This window comes from Mizuhopecten yessoensis, unplaced genomic scaffold (genome assembly GCF_002113885.1).
Source record: "Mizuhopecten yessoensis strain PY_sf001 unplaced genomic scaffold, ASM211388v2 scaffold10331, whole genome shotgun sequence".
NCBI lineage: Eukaryota > Metazoa > Mollusca > Bivalvia > Pectinida > Pectinidae > Mizuhopecten > Mizuhopecten yessoensis.
Window position 1 is genome coordinate 868,726 of NW_018408493.1, and position 16,163 is coordinate 884,888.

General features: G+C 34.4%; 1 protein-coding gene across 1 annotated transcript; it reads left to right on the top strand.

The window, feature by feature from the left end:
- Positions 1–2,396: 2,396 nt before the first annotated feature.
- On the top strand, positions 2,397–15,652 carry LOC110460150 (solute carrier family 22 member 8-like). Its single transcript, XM_021512887.1, has 10 exons — positions 2,397–2,558; positions 5,528–5,742; positions 5,962–6,192; positions 8,022–8,224; positions 8,798–9,190; positions 10,064–10,198; positions 11,035–11,120; positions 11,848–11,968; positions 12,932–13,004; positions 15,031–15,652. The coding sequence occupies exons 1-10, from the start codon at positions 2,423–2,425 to the stop codon at positions 15,199–15,201; spliced, it is 1,764 nt and encodes a 587-aa protein (XP_021368562.1). The 5' UTR covers positions 2,397–2,422; the 3' UTR covers positions 15,202–15,652.
- The last annotated feature ends 511 nt before the right edge of the window (positions 15,653–16,163 follow it).

The window sequence follows — 16,163 nt, forward strand, 5'->3', positions numbered from 1 at the left end:
AGTAGGCATAGCGCTCATTTAAAGATGAATATACTGTTTACCAAAAAACCTGCAAATGTAAATGATGATAAGTTGGTGGATGAAATGCCCTGTATGTGCTAGTTGACGTTACGGGCAGGATGCGTGGATTACCAGACCGAACGTTTGGGTGTTAGCCTAGATAGGCATAGTTCGTGACCACGAGGAACCGATTGCGATTCGAAAGTAAGTATTTAATGACAATGTTATGAGTAATTTATTAAGTTTTAAATTAGAAAGAATAATGATAATAGTACAATGTTGCACAATTCATGATTTTTGTAATGATTATTATTATTTCTCGCAACTACTTTATCTTGGAGAAAGGGAGATATCTATTCTCAGCAACGGTGCTATGCGTAGTAATATGAAGTGGTCATACTTTGTGGGAAATCAGCTGACTGGTTGAACGAGAATCGTTGTATTTATAGTCAAATCGCAGTTGTTTTCAGTTAATAGATTCATGTACAGAACAAACATCAAGAATGTAAATATACTTAACTAAAACAGCTGATGATCTAGTCTCAAGACTTTATTCGAGTTACGGGTATTACAATATAGTTGGGCGAAAAAGTCGGAAGTGGAAAATATGCTTTACTTACCCATGCCAGATTGTCAGGCGTTGGACATACGTTCTCAATAGCTGTTGCAGTGAAATAATGGTACACAGTCTATGGACATTTCCTGGCTCGGATTCCACGCTACAAAAATTAAACTGAAAATTAAGCATCAAAATAAATTCTATACTTTAGATGGCATCATTTTATGTGAACTTGAAATTGACTAAGGAACACAAGATTAAGCTAACAGATCTACCACGTAAAGTCCAAACTTACCACATGAGGTCCCGATATGCAGCAGGCACTTGCTGCACTGTGCTCAGCAAAACCACGTATATCATTGTGGTAATCGACGACTTATGAAAATATAAATTCTAAATATCAGGGGAGAGACTGATCATCTCCGCCTTTGTCGATTGCTAAGCAACTTAGAAACAAAGTGAGCTTCATTATTTTACTTATTAGGAGGTCATGCAATTGTCTTTCCTACGTGAAAACGGTTATACACTTCTGTTACAGTGTACGAGTCGAACACGGAAATTATTAACATACTATTCTTCCATTAGGAGACAAACTGTTTGTTACAAATAAATGCGAAGCAGTACATGTGCATGTCGCAGGCCTGTCCGTTTTGCTACCAACGAGTATCACGACAGCTTAATCATTGCGTTGGTGATGTTTGAACATCTCATATGACAGAGCCATGCGCATATCGCTGAAAGGATGCGAGGCTTAGCATGCTCTATAAAACAATTTATTGAAAAGTTGTCAATAATTCCAAACATCTGATCCCCAATATTAAACAACTCGAGGTACCCATTTCAATTGTTTTCCTAACTATCTCTTGTAGTTCGTCCGTGAGTAAGGAAATGCTTTTTCCCGAATGATTGGGATAATTATAGCTTAAATTCAAACAGCTTGGAGGGATAAACTATTTCGCAGTTTTTGTGCAGTTTTTGTAGATCCACTCGGATTCCCTCAGTGTCGGACCTTAACACCACCGATGAGTCAAAAAACAGCTGCGTTATGCACTGTTATTCATTTTGGCATTTTGTTTCTATTTCATCTACCATAATCTACAGATGAATTAACGTGTGTGTCTAATGTTTATTCAAATCTTGATCAGTCCGGTGTTTCCTTCCTTCTTCCCTAAAAGTGTATTTAATAACATAACGGAGCACGTTATTATAACGGTCATGCAACCCCGCAGTGTTGATGTTCTAGAAACCTCAATTAAAATGCGTACTTCCTTAACAGTTTATCTGACAAAAGTTGTATGTCACAAATTATATATTTGGAATATTTTGTTTTTAAATGTTTCATGCAGTTAGATCGTATGCAAAGTCACGGACCTGGCACACATATATGGCATTAATACATGTGTAATGATTGGCCGCTGTATCACACCGCATACTAATATGAGGCTACCGACGAGGGTCTCTACCACAGAATCGGAGGTTTCGCCTGTGTCGTCTGCGTTTAAAATTGTCTCAACACAGATCTGGAGCTCCCATCATACTTCCTGAGAAATATATGCTTTCGTTTTTCTCCAATCTTGTCTTTTTGTTCCGTGATGTCTCTCTATGCTCCTCCAGGTAGACTTAATGTGTCTGTATTCTAATTGTATTGTAAGTAGGTACATGTACGATAAGAAATTAGGTTAACGAGACTAAGCACAACAGTGTATGCTACCTAATACAGAGCGAGATGATGCATGTAGTTAGTGTCATTATGATAGTAACCTTATTCATAAACATATGTACTTATACAAATAGTCCATGTTACGACCTACATAGTATCATACGCCTAACAGTGGCTGAGGCTGTTTCACAACATTAAACAAGATGGACGGGCCACTGGACGTTGACAAAATATGGATATCTTTGGGAACCTTTGGAAAATACCAGCGAATTCAGCTGACAGTCATCCTAATTGGCATTATACCTTTAGCATTCCATTTACTTTCGACGGTTTTTATTGGTATGCATTTTCTTACATATTTTAATACCTGTTGTTAACAGTTCTTTTCATTTCATTTCTTCTGAGGGTGATATAACACAAATACTCAACTTCCTGTTATATTGATATTGGCATCATCATTCTACATACAAGTAGTATATTTTGATAGCTAAATGATACACCTTCAAATTGTTAAGTATATATATGTCTTACGTTGTTTAAGGTCTTTATAGAAGATCCATAACCTACATCAGAAAAAATGTGTATAAAATCTCGATATAATGAACTCATTTCTTTTGCATTCTTGCTATCGCGAACACATTTCAAAGTTCCCTTACGTATTTTCTCTCTTGACAAAAGAGTCGCCCCCTTCGATATATTACCAAACAATTTGTAATGACAGAATTTCGGAAGACAAATTATGGCAATTTCTCGGGTTTTAAGCTTACATTTTCATCAAAGTGTTAAGTCCTTAGAATAAGAATTGATGATAACGTCAAAGTAATTTATAACTGTATGCTTACCAGCAGACGAATAATAGCAAACGAGCTAGCAATTTTAGACACTTACTTAACAAGATAAGAAAAGTAAAAACATATCAAGAGGAGAGAGAGTCAGTCAAATGGATATACACACAGCTATTTAGAGGCGGATAATAATAAAACCAGGTGTTTCGGAAGGTAAGTGTTTTTGCTTCAACGACGACACCACCTTTGTTAATCCAGGTAATATTAAGTCCTTAAAGAAACGGGCTAGTGATAAAACAACAAACAAAGCGCTTTTAAGAGTTAAATAAAAAACGTCGACCCTCATATCATGCAACAAAATCATAAATTTTCCGGTGAGAGTTTTAATGACACTACTTAAACATGCTCATAGTAATCATCTACAAGTGTACCTGTCTGTCCCGTATATCTATATGTTGTAAGTTTGTCCCTCAACGAACGACTTTAATCACAGATTTCATCAAATTCGAAGCAAACATTTGAATACAGAACCAAACACGACATGATAACTCGCAGGTTTGGGAAGAACTGTTATATTTTAAAATATGAATTTAACATACTAATTATTTTACTTTTGTACTTAATTTATTGATAATTAAGGATGTACACCTCTGAGAAGTCAAAAAATTCCTGTATTAAACTTTTTTCCTTATATTGATTTTTGGAAAAAGGAGATAATGGCATAGTAGAAACTGCAAAAACATATATATGTCCGTGTGTTCGTTTTTGTGCTATGATCAGTCAAAGATACCAATTTAACACAATAGGTGATTTTAGGTGAATTTTTGGGTTTTGTCCATTTGCAGAACAAATTCATACAATTTCTTCCAAGTGTGTTATCAGATATGTATGAATGTTTGTAGATTTGATAAAAATATTATTTTCTTTTTAATTATAGAAGTAAAATTTCTTAATCTTATTCATTTTACTCAGAAATGCGATTTTAGTTACCCCTACCCCTTATTTTTAAATGAGAAATGCAAATTTTTTCACCATTTTTTGCAGATTAAACGCTTGATATAACAAATTCCTGTATCAAACTTTTTTTGGTATTCAATGAATCAAAAGAAAATGTGTTTCTCTTTCTAAAACAGCCACAAAAATGGGGGGTCGGTGTGCTTCATTTTTTGTCCCATTATTATTTGTGTTATTTTTCACCTTTTCGTGGTCAAAAATCAAAAGTGCTTCAGTTACCCTAATATGTAAAAAAGAAATACCAATAATATATAACTTTCCACTTTTTTTGCATATTATTTTAATCATATTGAACATTATAAAGTTGTACAGCAAAATTGAACCTGCTACATTTAAAAATGGTGACAAAATGACAATTTAAGTGATTAATCTAGTTTCAAAAAAGGTGAAATTTTGCCCTTTGTGAAGCGCAAGAAATTCACATAAATACACTTTTTCAAAATGGCCGCCAAATTGGTCATTTTTTCCAAATTATTGTAAAAAAACCCACAACAGACATCTAGTTTTTTATTTGTTTTTCAGATCTGTGTTTGCTATTAAACATATCATAATTTGTTAAATATTACAAAAACCCGTTACACCAGATCAAAACGAGACTTGAACGTGACTGAAACCTCAGAAGAGTACATCCTTAAGTAATTATCAAGCTAAAAGATAACCAAGTTGGGCACACTTTATTTTAAAGGATTTAGCAGGAAACATCAGTACGACTATCTTACGTGGTATATGAACTGCTTACTCCTATACCGTACATGACTTTGCCTTTCGGTTATTAATATTAGTTGTGGGAAGGAGTAGGTGGGTATAGAAGTCACAATTCCATTCCTTTCCTGTGTTCCTTGTGTTCTACACAAACAGACCCTGTCACCGGCACATATACACACATGCATGCACACATAACACACATGCATGCACACACAACACACATGCATGCACATACAACACACATGCATGCACACACAACACACATGCATGCACACACAACATACATGCATGCACACATAACACACATGCATCCACACACAACACACATGCATGCACATACAACACACATGCATGCTCACACAACACACATGCATGCACACACAACATACATGCATGCACACACAACACACATGCATGTACACACAACACACATGCATGCACATACAACACACATGCATGCACACATAACACACATGCATGCACACATAACATACACGCATGCACACAAAACACACATGCATGCACACACAACACACATGATTGCACACACAACACACATGCATGCACACATAATACACATGCATCCACACACAACACACATGCATGCACACACAACACACATGCATGCACACACAACACATATGCATCTACACACAACACACATGCATGCACACACTACACACATAGAGGCACGTCCTTAAACGACCATATATGTTGATTTGACGTTAATCCCTAAAAAAACCAACCAAACCAGTCTTTTTATTTCATTTTCGATTATATCGACCTTTCTATTTTACTTTGCAGCCTACCGGCCACCTTTCTACTGCAACGATACCACTGTTGATATGATATTTGGAGATGACACCCACATGCATGACAACGCTTCTTACACGTTTGTCTACAACAAATGTTCCATTGATGTATATACTGATTCAGCAAATTCAACGCTTATAAAGTCTACTGGATGTGTTTCTGGATACTCGTATCCGGTGCCAAAAGACAGGACTCTTGTCACAGAGGTCAGTTTCATTTAACACTGAACTATTTCATCAAAAAACTAGTTACACTTTTTCGTAAAAATACATGTATTTTGAATATTTTTTTGTTCATGCAGACATTCTGTAGCAATGATATTTTAATCAGTTTTATGAAATTAAAACTAATTTAGTTCACATGTTTTTCCGTACTTTACTAAAACATGTTATATAAATCCTTTATACATATTTTTTAACTTTCAGTGGGACCTTGTCTGTGACAGAGCAGAACTGTCCGAGTTCTCCCAAACCCTGGTCATCCTTGGTCAAGCTTTCGGTGCAGCCATATTCACATCTCTTGCTGACCGATTCGGGCGCAGAAAAGTCCATATATTTGGCCATATATCTTTATTTTCTGTTTCCTTCGCGATCGCTTGGGCGCCTAACTATACAGTCTTTGCTGTGTTGAGATTCTTCTTGGGTGCTGTACAGCAGGTAAAATGATGTCATAATCTACCACGTTGGCGATGTACGGACGTTTCCCACTAAAAATCATACCACACTCATGCCCCAGTGATACATGCACGCAAAACGATGATCCAAAATAGAATCACCGCTTTCAGTCTACATCTAGGTTACTGTCTTCTCTGGTCAGACAAAATACGTTCCGTTACATTTGATGTGATCAAAATTAAAAAACAGTATAAAGAAGATGTATTTGTACATAATATTGAAATACATATTTTAAAACGTTAGAAAAATCATACTGATTCAGGTCGTCATTTTATCACCTTCGTTGAACATTCCACTGAATGCATGTAAGTCATATCTTAGTAACCTCTGCATGAGTGGCTGAAAACTTGACAGAACCTCTTCTGACGGGTGACGGATGTGGTGCAGGATATCGTACAATTCTGATCATATGGTTGCCGTTAAATATTATGTATACGGTATTTGGTTTTACTGAAGGACCAACGAAAAGCGTAAGGTCTTTGATGATGCAATTTGATCAATACTTATGTAAACACAAGTTTTTGGTAGCCACCCTGATCTGAATGGGAACTATTCTTTTTCCTCCTGTGCTATGATTATCGACTTTCCTTTGCTCGTTAGCATGTGTTTCCTTTTCTTGTCATTTGCCTGTATCTTACTTTAAGAAGAGGACACTACATTGCTCTGCCATATATTTGCATGGCAATTGAAGTCGATGAACTAGAAGACATTGATATTATTCTTCTCTTATTCTAAAATGTTTAGGGTATCCTTATAAATATTTCGTTTGTTAAAAATATTACTTTTTTGTCTTTGCCTCCAACATTTATTACATTGAAAAAATATAAGCAATGAGAAGAGTGAATTTCAAATATACAATAATATCAAAGCTGCTGACGTCAACAGTGATGATAAAAACACATATCGTGTATGTAATGTAAATTTTATCACATGACCTTCTGTATCCCACTGCATGTTTGAAAGAGGCGATTTCTAAAGAGCCACCTTGCAGAATTGGTAGTTTCTTTCTCTGCTCACTTTATGGGGATTCAGACTCGATTCAGACGTGACCAAAATTGATCTACTGTCACTTTGTAATACCTTTAACCAGATGATTATCGTTTCTTTTTAATTTGACCTACCCCTTTCTACAAAGCTTTCTTATGCAATCTTTGTAAGCCTATGTCAGGATAATGTGACCGGAAGGGATGTCATACTAGCGCAACAAGTTTATGACATTTCAGTGAAATTGCTTTTAAATGAGTCTTTTTTTATTAATCTCTTTGTCGTAAGATATAACCAGTTTCTTGATTGGAAACATCTACACATACAGTTGAAACGTTCGGACGCTTTTTGTTTTGTTTGTATTTAAAAAAAAAAAAAACTTTTGGAGGTGGTTTTATGAACCTTTATAATCGTCATTACTTTGTATGTTGGGTTTAAATAAACCTTATCTGTTTTCATGGACCTATGAATCTGTGATTTAGTTTCGGCGTCACACATACATATTCATTACACGATTTTGGGATTGTTTACATACTGTTAATCAAACATGTATTAGAGAATGACAGTCCTATATTTTTAATTTTAAGCATATTTTGTGCGTGTTAGTTCAATTTATTTCGAATCTATCAGTAACATTTCATCATAATGTACACATTTTCGACACATGGGTGATTAGACACCACAATTTGCAATTTATTTCACAAAATATCTCTTGTAATTTACCAAAAAATTGGCATTATTCTTTATACGTTTCGTCAAACGAATTAATCCACAATTCGAAATTAGTGGAATTTGTAAAAAATATCCCAAAACGTTTATATTTACAGGGCTCTGGACTTACAATGGCAATTCTTTCCTTAGAGATTTTACCCCTGAAGGCACGATACATAGGCGAGTGTCTCGGATTAGTTTTCTGGACAACTGGTGTCAACCTATTATCTCCCTTAGGATACCTCTTCAAGAATTTGTCATGGCGATATCTCCAAATGACCCTCGCTTTATTCTCATGTTATAGCCTTGTGGAATATTGGTACGTTGACCTACTGTTTATTGTATGTGTTAAGATTAGACATATCTACCCGCAGTATTCATGTCATATTTTCTTGTTAGCAGCGATTCAACAATATTTGATCCATGGACTTCATATTTTTTTATGAACGCTTGCACACATTCGGTTTCAATAGTGTCATAAAATATATTTGGAAATGTGATCGACTGCTTTAAAAGGGGGAGACCTGGGCTTCAATTAACTTGGGCGAAATATCAAATGTTTGCAAATTGCATACAGCGTTTCAATACACATACAATATAGAGACTTTAATTTTCGAGTATATTTTTGTTCTTTTGTTAAATGTTTTTGATTAAAAAAACGTCCACGAGGGAAAACTTGTAAGAACATATAATTAATTTAGGAATTATGCATGTAAGGATATATGTAATTGATCCACTTTATTTAATTTCTCGATATAAAACAATTTTCAACACCAGACATAAAATATATATTCGGAAAAATTAGATTTTTAATAGTAGTTCTTTAAACGTCATATTGAACAACGGAACGTGGAATTTGGCGTCAATGTTGATTGTATCCATTCTATTACAGGATAATGGACGAATCTGTCAGATGGCTGTTAGCAAACGGAAAAATAAAACAGGCAGAACGAAATATTCGAAAGGCAGCAAAAATGAACGGAAAAGATTTCGACGAAGTCATCAAAGCAGCCACAATTAGAGACTCGAAGGAAATGGAAGTTTTAGTTCCAGTAAATAATACTCTACCTTCAAAGAAGGAAGATGACATTTACACCAATCAGAATGGTGCTGAACATATTGGAACCAATGATTCTTCAAAGGAAGATGACATTACGGATGACGTAGAATTGAACCACAGAGAAAAACCAACGGGCGTAACTGCAACTGTAAAGCGTTATAATATTACCACGATATTTCGTCATAAAATTATCTTGTTTAATTCCTTGATTTTATGGTACATGTGGTAAGTACTAACTGGCACATCACTGTAGTCACACGATATACTAATGTTTACAACACTGGACCACTTTACGGCATTATTTGCCGTAAAGTGTCATCCGGGTCTTTGCAAATAGTGAAAATAAGGTTGCTGTTTAAGTATATTGTCATTATTGTGAACTATTGTATGATTGGCCTATTGGTGAGGATAAGGCCTCTTACTGTTATTGGGAATGGTTTTTATATTATATTTTGCTTTATTCATTCATTTTTTACTTTGATAATAAGGAAAGAACTATTAATGATTTATTCCGGTCTACAGTATATCAAATCATAAAATCCGGATTTCGGTATTCCGTAATTTAACAACTTTTGTTTAGATAATTTGTTAACAGAACAACAAAGGATTATAAATTTCTATTGTACTAACTGAAACTATCTTAGGTATAAACAATTGTGCAAAACAATATATTTAGTAAGATGATGGAATCGGATACAACAAAATGTGATATATAACGATATCAAAAACTGTTGGATTGTAAAGGTACGTAGTGATATCAATACTCGTTTATACAGTATATAATGAAATACATTTGTTGTTCTATATACAGTATATGTATGCATCCCTACTCGTTGTTTTGTTTATAGTATATACTAAAATATGTTCGTTGTTTGATATATAGTATATATATAGATATCAATACTCGTTGTTTTTATACAGTATGTAATGAAATGTTGTTTTATGTACAGAATTTGTAAACATCAATACTCGCAGTTTTGTTGACACTACATTATGAAATATATATCCGTTGTTTATATACAGTATGTAAATATACCAATATTCTTTGCTTTGTATATAGTATATGTAGAATGTAGATAAAGTTACTCGTTGATACAGGCTGGTCAACAGTTTGGTATACTACGCCCTATCTTTGACGTCGTCAGCATTGTCAGGTGACCGTTTCGTTAACTACTTCCTGATAGCCATAGTAGAATACCCAGCTGCCTTGATGGAATTTCTCCTCATTAATAGGTATGTTTTTTAATATTTATAACCTTCCATGAATTGAATTAAACTCTAGTAATTTATTACGTCACTTCAGAACCATATGTCAATCGGAAACCGTCGGCACTTTCCGTAAACAAGAAACGGAAAGTGCCGACGTTTCCCGATTGAATCATATGTTTGAAAATGTCAATTTTGTTTATCTCGACAACATAACATATGGAAGCCTTTCTAAGAAGTTGTTGACAAGGTTTTGTGACGGCGTCAATGTTTAATTCTGCATATGTATGTAAACAAGATCATCTTTATTTCAAATATGAATACACAGATTGTAAGAAATCTGTTCCTGTTCCTTTTTACGTCAATATGTGACTGTAAATATAATGTTTAACTTGTGTTTTGTTTAGGATTAGCAGTGTAGACTTTTTTCTGTGCTATGGTTATCATCTCATCACAATGAAAACTGTTGTGTTGAATACATACATGTATATTGGTTTTTTAACGGAAGAGCAATTGGGTCAATTATATAATATTTATTAAATCGAATTGTCGCCTTTATAACTCGAAATATTAACGAGAATTTCGAAATACTTATTGGAAATTTTGACTTCCTTACTCGAAATGTCAAACTTAAAACTCGAAATTTTGACTTTCGAATTAATTTGTCGGAAGTTTGCGTTTTAAAGACGAAACTTCCAGTAAGTAAGTCGAAATTTCTAAGTATTATCTCAGAATTTCATGTAAGTACATGTAACATAGAAAAACGAAATTTATCTTTTTGTTCTAAGTTGCCCTAATAATCTTTCATATACTTTGAATTTGATCACATCTGTATTGTGTTTACTATTTTTGCTGATGTTTAGAATTGGCAGACGTAAAACGTGTATACTGTTTCACGTAATAGCCGGGATAGCCCTAGCAGTTTCAACAGTGTGCAAGTCACTGTCAGGTAAACATTGTATAACCTTTGACATAATGACCTATTGATTATGTGGCTACTTATTTCTATATACGTGCTTGAAAATTCCGGTCAATTGGGTCAGAAAATTAACATACTTAAACCCTTCAGTATCACTTAGGTTCCCGACCCTTTTTATGGGAGTTCAAGATGTCCTTAATTTTGTTTGAATATCTTTAGGTAATCTGTCCTCTGTGTTTGCTTTTTATATCGACTTAGATTTCTGACTTTGTTTGTGGGTTAACGTTTTGTTGATTTATTTTATAAGTAACTTATTGAAATATGATGTACCTACAAGCACAAATAATTGGTAGCTGACGACGTTGGATTGTTATAAACGGTTCGAAGGTTCTGGGTTCGAATCTTTGCTCGTTGTTTTGCTTTCAGTAAGTTAAAATAGGTAACGTAACTAACCATTTTAAAATACTTGTGTGAACTTAGTTGTTGAATGTTGAATTTTTGAGAAAAAATATATTTATTTCACGTGTACATCCTTCAAAATAAGCAACAGTTTTATAATAAGCAATGCGGAAACCTCCATAATTATTTTCTTCTATCATTGTTCATGTGGCTTGTGAAATTGTAAGAAAAGAATATCCCAGCACATTGTTTCTGTTAGTTTAGAACTTAAAATCGGATTTGTCCTCATGTAGAAGTGCTGCGATATTTTTTTTTTAATTTATGGAGTCCTTAGACAATTGTTATGTTTCAAATTCAGATGGAGCTGGTACTCTAGGGGCAGTGTCGTTGGTATTCAACCTCGTCGGCAAGTTTGGAATTACAGGATCGTTTAGTACTATATTTCTGTATACACCAGAACTGTACCCAACGAACCTCAGGTAAGTCTACATCATATTGTGAAAACGTTAACGTACATATCTCAGCAGTAATAATAATCATAATGTTTCTCACACTTATTAATGTCACTGTATTACTTCATGATGTTGATCGCTGAAGCATGCCACTTGAAGATTTGCACTGATGAGTAAATATATGATTGAGCTGATATAAATACATTCAATAACAGTCATCAATTTGGAAATATGTGAGATCACAGTTTTACTTCCCACACAATTAATGTACGTATTAAACGTGTCGCAACGTTTCAAGACCAACTGGTCCCTTTGTCAAGCTATGTCTGAGCCTGGACACGTTGCGACATATAATATAAATGCACTTTATTTCCTTTTAAAGAATGGGGCCTCTTGAAAAACTAAAACCATGATATTCAAAAGCATTACTCAAAATATATTAATATGACTATATTTGTTATAAGTAGACACCAAAAAAAGACATTGCATAGCCTGTTTTTTCAGGAGGCTTAACGTTTAGGCTACCAGTACTTGAGGTTAATGTTGTACCGTTTTCTGAAGTACTAGTTTTAAAATGAAATATCTATTGTAGTTAACAGTTACAAAGTAACGTTTTGAGGAGTAAATTAGGCACTTTTACCTGTTTGTGGTATTTCGACATCTGCTTCGGAACAATCAAGAATTGATTTTCATTTTTTAACCTCTAATATCACTGATGAGTCCCGAATGGACGAAATGTCAATATGGTTCAGTTAATGTCAACTAGTTTCCCTTCCTGCTTTGACTAACACAATGTTTATATTTCGGTTTCCTTACTTTCTTGATTATTTTAAGTCAAGTCATTGTCTTATTATATTATATTATATAATTGCAACTATTACCGTGTAATGCAGCAAAGTGAAATAGCCAACTTTAAAAAAATGATTTTATGCTGTATAGTTGCATATCCTGAAAGCTCTATACGAACTGTATTTTTCTTTACTTTTAAAGAAATGCTGGAATTGGATTTTCCTCGTGCGTAGCAAGAGCGGGGGGAATGTTGGCACCCTTTGCTGGTCCCTTGGTAAGAATATTTTTTTTATTATACTACCTCATCTTAAAACTTATTTCCACGACTCTGGACGTGTTTTCATACTAAAACGTCTGTTAGTTAACACCTCAATATATATTGCTTCAGATATTTTATCCAATTCCTACGAACAATTATGTAAACAAGATTAACCACGATTATAATGTAACTACACACTTGTTGTGTATGTGTACCCTAGCGGACGCGTGAAAAAAACCAAGTTATATCAAACATATTATACAAATACCAGCTAATCAACATATCTAATCGGGGTAGCACATTGGTAAAATGTCTATTACAAACTTCCTACAGTGAACATAATGAAATGAATAGCAGCAGTCACTCTACGTCCAATCTGTCGGGCTTAGACTTTCATCAGGGATTGAATTCTCAAGCTAAGCCCCCCATCAGGGATTGAATTCTCAAGCTAAGTCCTCCATCAGGGATTGAATTGTAAAACTAAGCCCTCAATCAGGGATTGAATTTTCAAGCTAAGCCCCCCATCAGGGATTGCATTCTCAAGCTAAGCCCTCCATCAGGGATTGAATTATCAAGCTAAACCCTCCATCAGGGATTGAATTGTTAAATTAAGCCCTCCATCAGGAATTGAATTGTCAAACTTAGCCCTCCATAAGGAGTTGAATGGTCGGGATCAGCCCTTCATTAAGGATTGAATGGTAGGACTTAACCCCTCATCAAGGATTAAATGGCCGGGCTTAACATTCATTAGGGATGAAATGGCATGGCTTAACATTCATTAGGGATGAAATGGCATGGCTTAACATTCATTAGGGATGGATTGGCCAGGCTTAGCATACATTAGGGATTTAATGACATGGCTTAGTATTCATGAGGGATTTAATCAACATTGGAGTGACTGTTGCTATTTGCATGGAAGAAAACAATTGCTTTCGTTCCGTAAGAGTTATGTCTCTTTAATCGTTTAGTTCAAATTGGAAACCAAATATACTTTTTGGTAGCATGAGTGAAGAAAGTTTGCTAGGTCACAAACTGTGGCCGTGAGTAGTGTATCCAATAGCATGTCATTAATGCTACGGCATTGTGTCCATAGCGTATGCATAATAATCCTCTGATACATTTACTGGTTGGCATGTAAATGATATCATATATCTGCAGATGTAGTTTCAAATGCGATTTCCATATCCCTTCATGAATTATCCATTTCCAGATGAATGTTGTAAGTTAGGGTTGCGGTGTAAAACAAATTATAATATTTTCAGATGGAAAATAAAAGCTTGAATTGCCATGCTATATCACCTCCACTTTCAAATCGTGAAGATAGCGACTAAATATCTTGTACTGTGGTTTTGATATAAAACAGCAACGTTCCCTTCATTTATGTTTTGATATAATTGTAGCACAGTTGGGCATGGGGACTTCCGTTGACAGGTACAATGTAGCTCTATTGGTACATTATGTAAGAGAGACATCATAGCAATTTGAAATCCAGACTTAGTATTCAGGTTAGCTTTATTTTTTTCGCTCGTGACAAAATAAAAAAAACACCCAATTTTTAGCAGTAGTACGGGGTACTGTGATGAACAGTGTCCACTATTTATGAAGTACCAGTATATATTTGTTTATATAACCTCATCCTCGACACTCAAGGAGTTACGCTCACTTACGCTCTATGCACCCCTGGAATATGTCATAGCCAATCTGAAGACACAAAGATAGCAATTTGATTAGTCTCATGTAAAACAAACCTGACCAATCACTAGGCTGATATGTGTCCTTTGAGTATTACAAAGGAACAACACTCGATTTCAAAGCCTGTCAATTTTTACCGTTACGTAACCGCGATATTCTTTTGATGTCCATCGAAGGATCAAACCAGTCTTCTTGTCTCATCAACAAGGTGGTGCACAATGAGCCTTCGATTTTGATATGACATATTCCAGGGGTGCAGAGAGCGTAAGTGAGCATAATCCTTGAAGTGTGGAATGATATTACCGATTCACAACATTTTATAACCGATTATTCAATTATCCAATTTTAGATGGATTACATTACGTGGGGTCCCGGCGCTATATCTGCTGCCATGTGTTTGCTTGCTGTCTATCTACTTACCTTTCTCCCCGAAACCGCAGGATACGAACTTCCCACGACAATAGAGGAACTAAAGACTTGGTACAAGGAACATGCCGGGGACAAAAAGCCAAACCCGTAGATGAGGAAAATACCTATTTGTAAATCTGCCAGTTGACCCTTAGTGTAATCAATTGATTTATGAACATTCGTTTGATTGTTATTTTTAAAATAGAATGATTCAATTTTATAGAAAAAAAGGTTCATTGAAAAATATTACCCAGAATTTGTAATTATTTGTAATTTTTCCAGGAAATAATTTTCTATTCGTAAATCTTAGATTTCATAAGCTTTGCGAATATAAATAAAATATGAAAACATGTTTTAATAACACATTGTTTTGATATTCTGCATATAAACACACAAAACACAAAGGTAAGGAGACACACTCAATATCTGGAAAACTGTCAATTTTATTGTCAAATGTATAACCAAATTTATTTTCATGAAATTTGTGTAAATCATATAACCAAAATTCAGTCAAATTAAGTTAAGGAATGACCAAGATTTTGTTTTGGTATATACGGTATATACCAAAAAAAATAAACCGCTTCGCAGATTTATGCAAAGTGCACAACTTTTTTTCGGTATATACCGTATATACCAAAACAAAATATTGGGCATTCTTTATAATTTGATTTTTAAAAAGTAGACAAACACGTTGTAAATGCACAGTTAAAGATTTATTTAATTTTTACGTAAACTCAACAATTGCGCTAAAAAAAGCTGCGTTGTAATTTTGCATTCTGAAGTGTAAAAAGTAGTTCCGTCATCAGTTGTTTTTCTTTTTAGGTATATACGATATATACCAAAAAAAATATTAAGGGGGAGGTAGGCAAAATTAAATTATTGTGAAAAATGTTGTCAAATAAAATGCTTGGAGAATTTACCGCTACTAAAATCATACCTACATAATGTAATGCAAACGTCAAATATAGTACATTTTTTCTGTTAAATACTGTGTGCAATGATATGTCAAAGTGAAATAAAAAAAAAAAAAAAAAAAAAAAAAATGAAAATGTGTATGAGTGTTATTGTTGTTGT

Coding starts and splice junctions, on each gene's coding strand:
- LOC110460150 (XM_021512887.1), top strand. CDS start 2,423: ATGGACGGGCCACTGGACGTTGACAAAATATGGATATCTTTGGGAACC. Junction 5,743..5,961: donor ACAGGACTCTTGTCACAGAG/GTCAGTTTCATT, acceptor TTTAACTTTCAG/TGGGACCTTGTCTGTGACAG. Junction 8,225..8,797: donor TATAGCCTTGTGGAATATTG/GTACGTTGACCT, acceptor ATTCTATTACAG/GATAATGGACGAATCTGTCA.